This window comes from Rhipicephalus microplus, chromosome 8 (genome assembly GCF_043290135.1).
Source record: "Rhipicephalus microplus isolate Deutch F79 chromosome 8, USDA_Rmic, whole genome shotgun sequence".
Taxonomy (NCBI): domain Eukaryota; kingdom Metazoa; phylum Arthropoda; class Arachnida; order Ixodida; family Ixodidae; genus Rhipicephalus; species Rhipicephalus microplus.
In genome coordinates this window covers 52,891,177-52,908,037 of record NC_134707.1, presented here as the reverse complement: position 1 = coordinate 52,908,037, position 16,861 = coordinate 52,891,177, and the positions used below count along the sequence as shown (strand labels likewise).

Here is a 16,861-nt window from a genome sequence, read left to right as displayed (position 1 = left end):
CCCGCCCTTGTATTTTTTAAGAAGGCTTTCACAAGCGCTAGCTAAAAACTGTGCTGGGTACCCAGCCGCACCCAGACGAGCTACCTGATCCTCGAAGCTTTCAGAGATCAGATGAGGGCAAGACTTGTCGAGGGCTTCCGCACAAGCTGACAACACAATGCCCCTCTTAATCAACTTCGAGTGCGCACTATCAAAAGGCAACAAGCCTTTCTTCGATCGCGGATTGTACTTGAAGCAGATGTGCTCCTTGGCAAACTTCAGCCGTAAGTCCAGAAACTGGATCTCCTTATCAACCGGCATTTCGTGCGTGAACTTCAGGCCACTGGAGTGTCTGTTGAAAACCTCAAGGACACCTTTCACAACACCTTGTACCCGTTCACATGGGACCTTCCCAAGCACGATAAGGTAGTCGTCCACATACCTGAAGGTGCGAACGACATCCAAACGGGACAGATCATCCTTCAGGCGTTGGTCGAAGGCTGCCAAGAAAATGTCACTAAGAACAGGTGCGACTGCAGATCCAATACAAATTCCAGCTTTTTGGACGTAGGTGCCCTCCTGGTGGCCGATTGCAGTGGACTCTAGGTAGAATTTTAAAAGTTCCAAAAATTTATTCACGAAGATACCATGCTTGTTTTGGAAACTAATTTCACCGAATTCTTCGATTGCACTCCTGACAGCATCAAAAAGCGCGCCATGTGGAATTGAGTAAAAAAGCTCTTCCACATCAATTGAAAAAGCCGTGGACGCCACTGGTAAACTTTCCTTCAAAGTAGAAACGATTTCCAAAGACCTTCGCACTAAGAAAGGGTCACCGCTGTTAAGAGAGCCAAGAACGCTTTGTAGGTACCGTGACACTACCCTTTGCCAGCTGCCCTTCTCGGACACAATGAGGCGAAGCGGGTAGTCACACTTGTGCGTCTTGCAAGTGAAAAATGACTGTAGCGTCACATTGCTTGTTTTTACCACTTCTCTGCAGAGCGCATCAAGGTTCATTTCTTTCAACATTTTTTGTATCATGGTTTTCCGTTTCTTTGGACAGAAATGCACCTCCTTTTTGCACACTGCATCTAGTGCCTTGTCCTCGTACATGCGTTCAGGAAGAACCACGAATCCTCCCTCTTTGTCTGAGGTTAGAACCATCAAGTTCCTTTCTTTGAGTGCCTTGACGACAAATTTTAGAGGAGGCCTAGGAACCAGCTGATCACTCACGGTTTTCACCAGGCAGTCTATTCCATCCCCGATGGCCCTCTGCTGGTCCTGCTCTTGTACACGTTGGCCAAATCGATGCACGTGGGACAACAATTCAGGACGCGTTGAACAGGGTTGGAAACTGTATTTGGGACCCTTTTTTGAGGACTTGCTCCACAGTTGCAGGGATCCTTACGTCACCCAGGTACGTGACACTACTGCCTGTTGCAGCCAGTCGTGGTTTTGAAGTAAATGTTGACCTGACGTTCTGCCACAAGAACTCCGCCAACTGATTCGCCTTCCTTTTGTGCTTTGCAAACTATTGCTGGCCTGTATCACAACCACACTCCTCTTGGAGTACTACCTTGAGCCAGTCAAAATAGAATCGCACTTGTCTCCACGATTCAGACTTCATCAGTTTACAAACTCTCTTGGCGTGGCCCCAGGATGGCTCCAGAGTGCCGAAAAGTACTCTCACTTCAATAGGAACGTATTTCTTCTTTAAGCAGTAGGACAGATATCGAGACATGCAGATGGACTGTGCGACAAGGTTCACGCAAGCCTTAGCAGCTTGTGGCTTCCTGTCTCTCTTGTTTTTTCTTCAAGTTTGTGCAGCAATTCAATTTTTCAAGCCAACAAACTGTCATGATGCAATCCAGGGAAGCTGGCCTCGGAGGAAGTCAATCAGCTCTGAATCATTTTTCATGATTGCATGCCGCAGCTTTTGCGAAGTTCTTTTTTTACTCGAGCTGTTCAAGGCATCAAAAATCCTGTCCATACGATCACAAAATTTAGCTGTAGTGATGGTCGAGGCAGGCAGCACCTTCGCATACACCATTGCCGTGATAGCAATCGAAACTGATGCACTCTGATGCAATATGAAACTGATGCACTCTGATGCAATATGAAGGTCAGCAGTTGCTCTGCTGACCTTCATATTAGAAAAAGGTTTCTGATGAACGTGCCGTTCAGTCAACTTTGGAGCCAATCGCAACCGCAACTCAAGTGAGGATTGGTAAAGGCTTACAATGTGCGACCAGTTAACGATCTCATCCCCAATGTATAACTTGTAAGCTTGGACATTATTGCACGTTGTTTTAATTAAATGCGGAACATCAAAAATGTAATACACCCGCTCACCATCAACTTCAAAAAAAGGCTTTGCTACAGTCACTCTTAGTTGGTTAGCGAGACTTACATTTGAAGTGCCCTGGTCACAAATGACTGCTTTCACTGCAATATTAATGCTCCTAAGCTCCAAAATGAGTGACACCAGCAAGTTATGCAGAACAGATGATGGTGTTATGTGTGCCCTATAGTAAAAGCAACCGGTTGAGCCCACTTTCTCGAAATACCAACAAGAAGAAAAACCAGTGCTCGATCAGCGATGGTTGAAGTGCGATGAGTGCCATCATCTGTAAAACCCTGGACAACGTCTCTTGAAGCATCATAGTACAAATTCTTTTTGAGTGCTATTTCGTCGAAAACTAAAGCGCACACTCGGTCCCGTTCATTCCAAGCTTGAGTATTTGTTGCAATGGAAGAAAGGATTCCTGGAATTATGCCTGGAGTCATCTTTACATTAGCTAGCCACCTCCTTAATGAACGCCGGGAGGGCAAAGAAAAATACGGAGCCAGAAATCGGTATGCTCGCGGACCTCGGAAGTTTAAGTGAAGAGCGAATTTCTTGAACCACACGGGAAACCGCTTGCCCTTGCATTTGGGCCTCAAGCGAACATGTGCAGAAAGAAGTTTAAAAACCTCCTCGGTTACGTGCGGTCGGATAACTTCAAGGGCCTTCGTAGTCGATGACGGTGCTTGGTGAGGCTGTCTCTGCAGTCTTTTGATAGTTTTCCGCTGTGCTGCTACTTTGGCTTGCAGATGTTTAATGGTTTGCTTGTACTTCATTGATGGAGACATTGTCGCTGGCACACAGGAACGCACTGCAATAAACAAAAAAATTGATGTAAAAGCGAAGAACAACTAATCCCATACGAGCACTTTCCTCGCTCTTTCAGACCCAAGGTGCACAACTTTCTGTGGTACAAAGTTTTCGATTCCACTACCTAAAAACAAACCATTCACAATGTTGACAATGCACAAAAAAAATGAAAATCACTGAGAGCCCACCCTTACATTTTGTAAGTGCACACGTAGTGTCCTTTTGAGGATAGTTTCCTCAGAATGTCCTAAACATAAAATAGCACATTAAAAACTGCTGCAATAAAAGCATAGTCACCATTTTCTCTAAGGCACTCAGGCGTGGAGCTGTTGGCGGAGACGTCTTCTGGAGGGTCTTGTGAAGCTTGTTCAGTGCCTCGGACAATGCTGTCGGAACAATCTTGCGAGCGGCCTGCGGAAGTCTCTATATCAATCCACTCTGGTGTTGAAGTGAACATACAACTTACCGGCCACACAAGTTCCTTTTGTGACAGCTGAACGACTGGTTAAGGTTTTCTCCGGCAAGACGAAATCATCAGAAATTCTTTCACCAGCTACAAGGGAGCTGCCACCTGCAGAGGTTTGGTCAACAGTCAATTTGGGTAAAAAAAAAAAGAAATCGCGACACTGAACGCACCCTGTTCATCAGGGCACCTCAATGTGTGGGAGCCGCTTTGTGAAGCCTCTACCGCAGGTCCTGAAGAGATGAAATTACGACAATGTGTCAGTAAGAGGCTTATAATAACACAAACTGAAGCTCATCCGCACCTTGCAGTGCAGCTTCTGCAGCCATGTCACAGTCACTACTTGAAGCGACGCTCAGAGAACCTGCATATATGTGCAGTTGGTACAAGTTACAAAGCTTGTAGCATGGGGAAGCTTAAACAGCTCTTTCAAACGCATAAATTGGTCGAACGTGGAAGAAAAGAGACGGCACCAACTAGGAAACAAGTAATTTGTGATTTTTGGAATTATCAACAGTGGCAGCTTTCACTGATGAAAGGTATACGTACATGTGCACTCAGGCTTGAAGATAACGTGAAATAGCCCTTTAAAGTCTTTCAAAACAAGTTGCGCAGGTCCAGAGCATCAAAAAATGACAGAAATGTAAAGCTGCTGTTAGGAAGGTAATAGCCCACAATTCACAGAACTTAAGACTTTCCAAGTGTTACTTCTGTAGTGAGGTTTCTCTATCGGCTACAGAGATCTTCACGGTTAACTGTCGCCACTGATTCAATACAAGTGGCTGCTATTGCACATATTTGAGTTTCAGTCAATCACTTACATGGTGCAGCTGGTTGCACACTGGGAACAGCCATTCTTGTAAGCCTTGTGTGCCCAGGGTCCATGAAACTTTGAGCAGTAAAATGGTCGCTACAAACCCTGTACGTTGCGTACAATAGGCTGGCCGGCTTACTCAGGAGATCATCGCGTCCAGCATACTGCATCCATGCTTTCATCCTGCATTGGCAATGAACTATCAGCTGAAAGGGGAAGTGCTTGAATAGTGATTTTTTATTGTTACCCTCACTTAGCAAGTACGAACAGTAAGCCTACAGACATGCAAACCATACAAAAGCTTTAACACACCTGCCGTCCCGTGGTACGCGGAAGAAACTCGTCCCAGGCTTCTTGTGGGTTCTGCCATTGTTGAAGCACCACGATACACAGCAGTAGCTGCCGTAGCTTGGACCGCCGGACGGCATGGCGTCAGCGCGGTCTGAAAATGTTAGTAAGTGGATGCTTCGCTGTCAAATTACAAAAAAGATATGTGCACGTCATAAGTGTACCAGCAAACCCCTTTGAATGATTAGCTAATCGATGCACAATACAAAACCAGTGATACATCTCTGACCCATAAAACTCTGACTTACAAAGATATACGTCAAGACCACGAACAAAGATCTTCAGAAGTTTCCAGGCCGCTATCCCTTGTAATGCAATGGTATCGCGGCCTGGGAACATTAGAACACCTTCGTGCGTACGCAGTATCAGCAGTACATCGGGAAAAAAAATCGTAGTTGAAATTTGTGCGGTAAAATTATATTGGAAACGTAAAAAAAATTTGTGGGCAGCTTGCACTAGTGGCACAAGGCTAGCGAAGAAACGAAGATGATGGCCACTTGGCTAGTCCAGATTTGCCTCCGGCACACCAAGAATTATTCGTGTTCCGAGCCTTCGGGAAACGCGTCGTGAAGCATGCGGGGCCCAGCGAACGCTTCTCAATATTTTGCACCGAGCCACCGAGCCTATGACCTAGCAGCCCATCTGTGCTCAGGGCACAGACGCTCGCGTCCGTGGCAGACGCAGCACGCGTCGCCTCGGCTTGACGCCGTGCCGCCTTTGCTATACTGCATACGTTGCACAATGTTCCCGTCTAGCCGCCGCATAGAGCCACAAACTTTCTTTTTAGCGAACCTCCCAGTCCTTACAAGCTTCAGAAGAAAGTTACAACTGCGTGAATGAGACGCCACGTAAGAAACAAACTAGCACACACGAAGCGCAACGTGTGTGTGTGCATCTTTCTATGTTTGTTGCATGGTGTCTTATTCGCGCAGGTGTAAGCGTTTTCTGAAAAAAATTGCCCGCAGCTTCCCTCGGGGGAACACTGAGGAGGATGCGGACCATATAATTGGTTAACGGGGTGTTAAAGTGCGACTTACTTGGGTCGATGGCTAAATTGGTTAACGTGGTTGTGAAATGGGGTGTTAAATTGCGACTTACTTGGGTCGATGGCTAAATTGGTTAACGTGGTTGTAGGAGGGGGTGTTAAATGAGTGAACACGTACACACGTATGCGAAAGGGCGGCGCTGGTCGAAGGGACGTCGATCATTGTGTTTGTGGATTCGTTGGAATTCATTTCACCGCGACCTTGGACGTCGACGTGCCGTACAAACCAACCGACGAGCGGCAACTGAGCGAGCGAGCGCCGACCTTGAGTATATATACAGCGCGATGGCGCATGCACTGTCAGCTGTTGAATGTTCTCGAAGCGCGACGCCACATGCGCGTCCACTGGAGAATCAGGAGAATTGTAGATGTCGAACGCGGTGTGTAGAGGAGGAAGGGTGCACAGATGGTGGAGGAGTGAAGCGCGCGCGGTGTGTAGAGGAGGAAGGAATGCACAGATGGTGGAAGAGTGGGCGACGGCGCGACGGCGCATGCGCGCGCTTCAGCTGTCGAATGTTCGAGAAGCGGTGCGGACGGCGCGGACGGCGCACTACAAGGCGCGAGTATAAGATGCTCCGCATCTAAAAAATGACCCAGCCAGCCGAACAACATGTCCTTCAACAAGCTTCGCTTGAAAACGTGCCTCACCTGTTATCTCCCGCACAAAAACGCCGACGCAGCCGACGTTGACGAAAGCGACGAAAGCTTCCCGCTGTCAGTCATGCATGGGCTTGTCGCCGGGTGGATGGTGTTTATGACAGTTAGGCTGAAGAAAAATAATCGAGTAAGGTGTGTTGAATGAATTGTTTTTATGTATAAAGAACATACCAAATTTGGGCGTATAATTATTATTTTGTGAAAACAATTCTCTTGCATTGATTATAACTGTTTTTTTGCGCTTGCGCCCTCTGACGCTTGGTGAGAGCACTAGTTCGTTACGTAGTCGTGACGCACTTCCTGAGGCCAGGTTTTGCGGAGGGTCCTCTCTTGTCTTTTGCTTTCTCTATGGCGTCACGCCGGCGTTGACACGCCAGGCACCAGTCCCGCCATATACTCGCAGGCGCGCGCCGCGCTGCGTTGCTTTGACGCATGCGCATTTCAACGCTTCCGGCGGCGCTCCGTCACGAAAAGAGGCAGACGCAGTGCTGACTGAGTAACGTAGTAGGTGTGAAATGCAGCATGTCACATTTCGCGCCAGTTGGCGTCGGGTCGTGCCGACGGATGCTCATCGCACCGGTCACGCCTGGCGTCAGACTATAGAGTTCTCACGTTTTGCTAACGTATAGCGTCGCTGTGCCGAGCACGCGCGTGCGTCAACGTTAGGTTAAAGTATATTGGGTCCTTCATGATGCGCTCGCGGCAGTTTTGCTAGCTCCACATATACCAAATTTGGTGTTACGTGACGTCAATGAATGACGAAATATATGACTGGTGCAAACAAGATAACCCTCACACGCGCGTGATGTTAGAAAATGAAAACATATCATACTCATAGCGTGCTCGCGGCTGTTTCGCTGGCTCCACATATACTGAATTTGGTATAACATGAACTGAATAGATGACGAAGGTAAACGACACATACAAACATAATAAGCATGGCACGGAAGTCATGTACGGCATCATTTACCACCACGTCGCAACGTTGTGCTGATTTTATAATGACATATCAACATTTCTGATTCTTGTTTCGCATATCATCAATTCCCACTGAACGTGGGATCTACCTTTTTTTTTTCCAGGAAGCATCACGTGAAGCTAAAACCTAGCTCTCACGCCTCACTTCTTCCAAACTCGAAGGCACCTAAACTGAACGCTAACGGACAATGTCAAGCCTTGCTTGACTTACACTGTCTTTCTGACAGCTGTGAAGGTAAATGATACGTCCAAACGTGATATTCATAACTTGCGTGTCATGAATATCATGTTTGAAATCATTAGTATGTTTCCATGTTAAGAAACATCAATACATACTACGCTCATAGCGTGCTCGCGGGTGTTTCGCTAGCTACACATATACCAAATTTGGTATCAAGTGTCGTGAATAGGCGGAGAAGGTAAATGACACATACAAACATGGTAGTCATAATACATGATCATCAGGTACATGACTGGTGCAAACATTATAATAATGATGTGCATGTCATGTAACAACATTACTACATACCAAGCTCATGATACGCTCGCGGCCGTTTCGCTAGCTTCACATATACCGAATTTGGTATTACGTGACGTGAGTGAACGACGAAGGTAAATGACACGCCTGAACATGATATTCATGGCTTGCGTGTCATGTAAAACATTTCTACATGCTACGCTCATAGCGTGCCCGCGGTCGTCTTGCTAGCTCTGTATATACGAAATCTGGTATTACGTGAGGTTAACAGAATACGAGGTAAATCCCACATGCTAACATCATAGCATGCAAGTCGTGTATGGCATAATTTATGTCACCCTCGTAACATAGTGCTCATTTGCAAGTGACATATCATTCTCCGTCATTCGTGCTTCGCATATCATGGAGTCCCACAGTACGTGAGATCTGCCAATTTTTTATGATTTTAATCGATCGCACAGACATGCTGTGCTCAAGGAGCCAATAACAAAACACTGGAACAGATGTACACCAATGACCTACTCTTGGTGGTCGCTGCGTGTTTGTCGACGCGTGCCAACAACAACTTTGATCATCATGACCAACAACGACTAGCGAATGGATATGCCTTGGTCTCCCGAGATGCGCGTCTACAGCAGCGACAGTCATCATTGCGCGTGATTATAAGGTCAACGCATACATCCGTGTAGACGCTTTGAGAATGCACATAAGACATTTCGCTCGGCTTCCATCTCATCACCTACCCTCACTTCGAACTTCCAGGCCCCACTCAGCGTTCAGCGCAACTGTAGCTCAGCATTGCGCAGTGCTTCCATTGCACTTCACGCATGCAGCACAGCCGCCGATACCATTATGGTGCCTACACCCACTCAAAGCCCGTCTTACAATTCCTGGCATCCAAAATAAGAAAAAGTCGTCACATCTAGCCCTGAAACAGGCCACATTACTTTTCCTGCAAGAGAAGCACAACAGACGCCTTCACATTTACCCGGATGGCTCGGTGTCTTCAGTAAGCTCTGCAGGGGCGGTGGTTATTCCCGCGAGGAACATCACAATTAAATTCATGACATCGCATTTGACGTCGTCGACAGCTGCAGAACTTGCAGCCATTCGTGCAGCTCTGGAGTTTATAGTTAAAGAACCTTCGGGAATTTGGTCGATCTTCTCGGACTCGAAGGCATCTCTTCAATGTCTTATATCACCCTTTCGCCATGGACCTAATGAACAGTTAGTAGCTGAAATAAGGCTTCTTCATCACCAAGCAACCGAAAAACAGCACAGCATAGTGTATCAGTGGATACCAGGTCATTGCGGTATATATGGCAATGACCGCGCAGATGAGGCCGCTAGATCTGCACACGATGGTACCCAATACACAGCCATCCCATTCTCAAGAACCGACGCAGCTACAAGACTTCGTTCGCTTGCACGTGACCTCACACTGGTACAGTGGAACTCGACAGACTTCACAAACGCGCGCCTGCATAACTTGGATCCCGATCTGCAGCTTCGTCTTCCCCCAAGGATATCTCGAGCTGAGGAGACTCTTCTATGCCACCTGTGGCTTGGAGTGGCCTTCACGAACGCATACTCTTATCTCATCGGGATGGCCAGCTCTCCTACATGCACTTACTGCAGTTGCGAAGAAACCATCGCGCACCTTCTGTGTGAGTGCACCTATTTCAACGTGCAAAGACAAGAACTCACTGCAGCTCTGGATAGACTAGACAATCGGCCTTTGTCGGAACAAAGGATTCTGGGTCATTGGCCAAGCCCATCCTCAGCCCAGAAGGCTTTGAAAGCTTTGCTGCGCTTTTTGCGGACAACTGGCCTCACAGACAGACTTTAGTGTCTTATACTCTTTGATGTTGCCTTTCCTCTGTCGCATTTTTTTTGTAATTTCTCCCTTTCTTCGCAACATTTCTTTTTAACATCTATCATTCCCCTCACCCCTTTTCCAGCACAGGGTAGCCAGCCGGTCTAAGAACTGGCTAACCTCCCTATCTTTCCGCTTAAACTTTCTTCCTCCTCTTCCTCCGAATGTTGACGTCAGTGAACACTAACGTGCCTTGAGGTGTATTCCTACGATTGACGAAATCACTATTTGGCCCGGGGATCACTTACTGCTTCAGCAAGCGTCACCCGTAGTCGCATCCCTGCTTAAGTCCGCGCGGAGTGATTTGTGAAACGACGGAAGCACAAATCACTGTTAGGATCTTCGGGGAGCAATGTCGAAATCTTCGCTTGTAGCATGAATGCTCTCCCTGCACGTAGTGTGAATGCTGGTTGTGGAGAGATCTGAATCGTGTTATACGTAACATGACTGCACATTCCGTGAACACGTTCGTCGTGTACATAAAGTTTTATGGGACTTATGGCACAGACATATCCCGCGCCATATGTGTCGTGGCTTAGAAGGACGAAGCCAAAATGAATGGGATTGAAACAACTACTGCGAAACAATCATAAAAAGTTTATGTTCCCATTTGCAACAAGGCAATGTATTTTACATAACATAACGCTGACAGCATCTTGTACACGTAAACACCCTCATGCAAGCAGTTGGGAGCTTCTTAGCCGAGGCAGTCTCGTGAATGGCGTTTGTCTTGCGAGCTAGCGCTTCCGCTAACGCCATCTACGTCGCGTAGCTCATCTCTGTCACGTGTCCTGAGGAATGGAAGCTAGCTGACACCGTACTAATTCCCAAGCCAGGAAAGTCTCCTAGCGTTGAGAATCTTCGCCCCAATTCCCTCATGTCGTGCGTGGGCAAGGTGGCAGAGCACGCAATTCTCAACAGACTTAACTACTACCTGGAGGGAAATGAGATTTATACGCACAATATGATTTGGTTTCGTACCGGCCTTTCCACGCAGGATGCAATGCTGCTCATTAAGCACCAAGTCCTTGATGGATACTCTAGAGATACAAAGGCTCTTCTTGGCCTAGACCTAGAAAAGGCCTTTGACAACATCAAGCATGAATTCATCTTGGAGACTGGGGCAAAAATGGAAAGGCCCAGGCTGTACAACTACATCAAGTCCTTCTTGTCTGGAAGAAAAGCGAGGCTGCGCATCGGGAACTTCTTCTCTGACGATGTACCACTCGGACATCGAGGCACACCCCAGGGGTCCGTGATTTCTCCGGTGCTGTTCAATCTCTGCATGATCGAACTGTCGAAAAGACTGGCTAGCGTGGACGGCATCTAGCATACCATCTACGCCGATGACATCACAATCTGGTGCGTTGGCGTCAGTGAAGGCCGGGTGCAACATGCCCTTCAAGAAGCAGTCACCGAGGTGAAATCGTACTTGCGCCAAACGGGACTCAGATGCTCACCAGTGAAGTCGGAGCTCCTGCTCTACAGAAAAGAACGAGGTGGCCGACCTAAGGGATGGAAACCCATCGAAGAAAGCGATATACACATTTACACGAGTGACGGCGAGAAAATCCCGACGGTAGACACCATCCGGATCCTCGGAATGTTTATTGAAGCGAAGGGTGGCAACGGCACTGCTCTGCGCAAGATTGTCGCCAAGACTGACAACTCTTTTCGACTCGTCAAAAGAGTAACCGGGAGACATAGAGGCCTTAAGGAAGACAATTTGTTGAGGCTCATCAATGCGTTTGTGCTCTGCCACTTTAGCTACACTGTTGCCATGCACAACTGGCTTAGGTCGGAGTGGGACAAGCTCGACGTGATTATCAGAAAGATCGTCAAGAAAGCACTGGGGCTTCCCGTGCGCACACACACCGAGAAATTGCTCGCGCTCGGTGTGCACAACTCTGCTGCGAGATAGTGGAAGCGCAGCAACGCTCGCAGCTGCTTCACTTGTCCGCTACAATGGCTGGTCGGCGCATACTTGGCAAGCTATGTTTTAACCCAATGGAGCTGGAAACAAATAACGTGCGTATAGCAAAACATATACAGGAAAACGTCATTGTTGTCTCAATACCCCGCAACACTCACCCTGTACACAATGAGGGACGTCGTCGGGCAAGGGCGACGGCTCTACTGAAGCAACTGGGAAAAGGTGGCGTAAATGCAAGTTTTGTTGACGCTGCAGCATATCGAGACGGCAAAAAGTTCGCAGCGGTGGTCGTGGATCAGACGGGCTTGACTACGAACTGCGCCACGGTACGCACAACGAATCCCTAGGTGGCCGAACAAGTGGCCATCGCACTCGCTCTGCTAAATGGTCGGTGCGAAGAGGTGTACAGCGACTCTAAATCTGCAGTCAGAGCCTTTCAAAAGGGCCGCATATCAAGACAGGCAGCCAGGATCTTGAACAGCTCCACCAGCGATACGATTGTCCCTCACACCATACATTGGTTCCTTGCGCATGTCGGCTCCGTAAACGGCGTTGCACTGAACCCGAACGAGTCGGCCCACACAGCAGCGCGCGCACTCACTGACCACGCCGCTCTCGACCTGGGCACGGCTCCAGTGCCGACGACGTGGGACACAAAGACACACCTACTACACACCACGAGATTACCAAGTATTACTACATGGCGAGGCGGGCATTCCCAATGCCACATTCAAAACTCAATAGAGCACAGGCCGTCTCGTTGCGCTTACTTCAAACCCATTCGTACGCGTCGTTAGCATACCTAAATGCAATTTATCCTCACAAATTGCCCGATGCCGCCTGCGCCGCTTGCGGGCAGACTGCTACGTTAGCACACATGCTCTGGGAGTGCGGGTCGCTTGGACCGACTTATAGCCAACTCGAGTGGGATGCGCTTCTGCACAGCCCAGAACTTCAGGACCAAATTCTGGCTGTCCTTGGACCAAATCCGTGGTGCAGGGCCGTCAGGCCAGACCTGCCGGTCCCCACGTGGGAGTAGCCGGGCGACGCGTGGCCACCTCAGTGTCTGCACTGGACCATAATAAAGTTGTTCTCACTCTCTCTCACTCACTGTCACGTGCATTTTCGCTCATTAGCCTCAGAGATTATGACCTGCATGCGTTACGGGTTAGTAAACGTGACTACGTGAATCGGCCGTGGTATGTTACTCTGTTTTTATATTTGTTACAGACTTCTGAAGCAGAAAAAAACTAGGCAAATCGTAATTTTTTGTTATGTTGAAATAAATATTGTGCTTCTTCATAGCGCAGGTGTACGCAATGAATTAAAAGTACATAGTGCGAACTTGTCATATAGATATGAGCGAAACTCGTTGTACAACATATTTTGCCTAAATAGTTAGTGAAACGATACATTAGTTATATACTGAATGTTAGGCACTGATAAAATTGGGGGGCCATTTAGATTCGCCTTGAACAGTTCAACGCCACAGCAATATCCTGTCCCGACTGGGTGCTTGAATCACATGGTGCACACTTTTTATTGTATGATGTTACTCGCCAAGTTTAAATTGCGGATTACTACAATGTAAATCCTAGTGTTTAAAATGTCTTGTGTCAGTGAAGATTTCGCATACCGCTGCATTTTCTGTACTATGTAGTACGATATAAACCATAGGTAATCATGTACATGAAATGTCTTCGAGCTTGCTATTCACACTCTACGTTGTGTTCAGGGAATACTCGTAGTAACGTGTGCGCCTTTTGTAATGGGTGGCTGGCTGTAAACCACGAGATAGTTATAATAATCATCTGTTCTGACGCCATGTGGCAATGTTTGCTTGTGCAATGCGATATTACTGAAAAGTCATACGTATTTCATGGATCATGTTAGGAAATTCATCAGCCGCTGTAAAGCAGGGGTTGTATCGCTCGGCTGCTGACTCGAAGATCGCAGGCTCTATTTGGGTCACTGCGGTCACATATTCATGGAATTATGGAAGCAAAACGGCAGAAGCCCAAGTACTCCTGTCAGTGCACGCTAAAGAACACCATATGGTCGATATTTCCAGGACCCTTCACTGAGACGTATGACAAGATGGTACCGAGGCTTTGGAACAAAACTCCACATAATATCATTAGGAAAAACAGACGTTTTTTGTATTTCCAGGACATTTTATGGAAGCAGTTGTGTTGTTTGTTGAGTACTTTGCTTGTCACTTTCTTCATTCACAGGCGAAGAATGACCAAAGATAGGGATCCTAAACAGGCTGTTGAAGGTAGGTTTTTGAATAAATTTATAAACTACTTTACTGCACAAACCAAGTCTACATAATGACTCTATGTCACTTTATAAATTTGTCCTGCAGTCACGCCGTAGCGGCACGTTGACGTCAAGCTCCCCTCGGTCGTATTTAATCCTGATACGCCGGGAAAAAGATCTGACACGTTTGGTACCGTATAAAACCACATGCGTGTCACGTAATTTTTTTTACTGTGTTCTCAATGTCTCAATTACTTATGTACGGAGACAAACCAATGCGGCAATTGCCTTCAAGCCCGTGTCTGTATGATTTACGGACCATGCGCATTTCACTTCACCCGCATACGTCGGCGAACGCCTTTGCGCGCATTTCAAAATTTGAGGCTACAACAGACCAATGTATATAAAAGGTATACTCTTGCCTCTCTATACGTACGAATGCTTGCACAGCCGCTCCTGTCACGTGCGTTCAGCTGCCCCTCTTCAGTGTATCTTCACGCATGCACAGAAGCTCACCTATACGTTGCTTTTAGTCGAGCAACCACACTAGAAGGACTCTTTCTAACAAACGCAGAGCAGCACTTAACCTTTCACCATGGTAGAGGAAATCCCGATCTCACGTTGTCGGATGAATTTTGCAAATCGAAAACTCATCGACTTGTTACAATCACCGCCAAGTGCTTCGTCAACCTCCAGTCATTGCAGACATTGGCAATATGTAGCATGAACCTAGTCTGGTTGCCCGCGCACGCCATCGATGACTCGCACGATCATGTCGTCTACGAGGTACCTCCATTCTGATTCACGGAAACGTGGATGGACACTGCCATTGAACTGCCAGGGTACAAGTGCATCAGCCTCACAAAAGGGCAAAACTGGTGAGCTGCTGGAGTCGTCCGAACGCTTCGACGGGATAGCGTTTCTACTGTCCATCATCCCATACCAACTCCACTCGCTGCCCCAGGTGACTTGAGGTGATACTTGTGTCGTCAGTACATCTCACGGCTTCATCGTCGCATTAGTCTACATCTCGGCGGGAACCTTGCGGAACGACATAATTAACTTCTTGCTCCACAAATTCAGTGTGGTGGGCCAATGCACGGACAGACAGACGCACGGCGCGGGTGAATATGCATTGTGCTGTCGTATAGTTGATTACACATATAGTCGGTTGTTTACAGATATCTTTCCATTTTACGTTGTGTAGGTGTTAATTTGCGGTTTGGGCTTTGTAGGACGGGGCGGAAGCCAAGTAGGTCGCCCCTAAGGAGCTTCTCCTTAGGTGTTGGAATAATTCTCGGTGGCTACGAACGTATAAAATAAATATCATGCTCCCGGCACAAATCGAACCCCGGCATTCTCAGTGACAATGAAGTATTCAACCACACAGTCACGCCGAATCTCGGAGCTGCTTTTAATGTAGACGGTAATGTTCGCGGAACGTCAATTGTAGATGCACTGCTGGCTATTCAATATTACAAACGCTACATACGTATTTCTATTATATAACCCTCACGTCGGGTAACGACAATTATAGCGAAGCGCCATCCAATGAACCTCAATGATTGCATTAGCGTCTCCAATATTACTGTACTTGGACTCATATTTATCACCTAGCATTCGTCCACTGGCACTTGTCTACTTGTTAAGGTATGCTTGAGCATCTGGACTGATATTATCAGTCTTCTTGCATTGTCATGTATACACAAGTTTTGAACTCTCTTTCTGCTTGCCGAAGAGCTTACTCTGGCCTCTAGTGATTTTAGCTTAAGAGTACAATGCTGATTTTGGCAAGTTTAAATTACTGTGAGTTAATGAACTGACGACACGTAATGCCGTTAATGCCACTATTTACACAACAGGTGCATGCAGAAATGCCAACTTCTTACAGGAAATAATTTCATTGTAACGTCACTATAAGCTTCTTTTTTCGAAACAGGGATCAAATGGGGAAGAGGCGTCTGCGGCAGTATGACGGGGGCTCTTGTTTCTGACACTGGCGACACAAATAGAACGGTTTTAACATTCACGCACGAATTATCGCACGCGTAAGTACATTGTGGGTACATATCTTTACACCAACTTTTTTCCTACTGTGCTGTCTCTATAAAAATAATGAGTTTAGGGTAAAGTACTAGGCAGAAACATAAGACAGCGTATTTTCATTTGAAGGTCTTGCAGAGAGTTCATGTCTATCAATTTGAATGGCAATAAATGCATGAGAGATTTAAGCATTGCCCATGCTTTCCTCTAACATGTAACACATATTTATAAACATGAATAAAAAGAGCATTAGGCGATATATATTCGTACTACTATATTGTTATGTCTTTGTGACGAGAATGGGGCTACAATAAGGCTGACAAATACAGACCTTTTATTAGATAAGTTTGTTTGAAGATAAGAAAATTCATTTTACAAGCAAGATCGCGTGTGCACTGATTGCGATCACTGCAGTCATCAGCCATTGATAATGGAATCATTGGCAGTCTGGTCGTCGGATTTCATCGATGCAGGAGTGAATATTCAAGAACTATTGTGGGTAGCCGCGTTAGTTTCAGTATAAGGTCAGCGTCTCACTTTTATGCTTTTATGCCCCGCTAATACAATCGGAAGAGCTCTCACACATTCTAATGCGGCCTGCATCGAGCAGTGGTTATAATTGTGACGAACTGGTTCCGAAAAGAAAGTGTGCATAGCAATATCACACAATACATAAAGTTAACAAGTTATATGAGGCGTACGCGCACTTCAATTCCAGTTCCCTGCAACCCGGAAATTTAGTTGTAATCTTTATTCGCGTAGCTCTGTCACGCTCCTGCAGTGCCCTCGATATAGGACGCACATAATGCCCCACTCTTACTTCACTCTACC

At 46.8% G+C, this 16,861-nt stretch overlaps 1 protein-coding gene and 1 long non-coding RNA gene across 5 annotated transcripts in view; one reads left to right on the top strand and one right to left on the bottom strand.

Moving 5' to 3' along the window:
• Window positions 1-16,861, top strand: part of LOC119186491 (snake venom metalloproteinase leucurolysin-A) — a 122,029-nt gene that overhangs the window by 63,087 nt on the left and 42,081 nt on the right. For all 4 annotated transcript variants that reach the window (XM_075871820.1, XM_075871819.1, XM_075871822.1 and 1 more), the window contains exons 6-7: window positions 13,960-14,003; window positions 15,927-16,035. In XM_075871820.1, coding sequence (XP_075727935.1) covers window positions 13,960-14,003; window positions 15,927-16,035 — 153 coding nt within the window. The remainder of the gene's footprint in view (window positions 1-13,959; window positions 14,004-15,926; window positions 16,036-16,861) is intronic.
• Window positions 2,969-3,770, bottom strand: LOC142769030 (uncharacterized). The gene is made up of 3 exons (XR_012885614.1): window positions 3,600-3,770; window positions 3,431-3,544; window positions 2,969-3,134 (listed from the first exon to the last, which is right to left on the bottom strand). It is a non-coding gene; the product is annotated as an uncharacterized LOC142769030 (long non-coding RNA).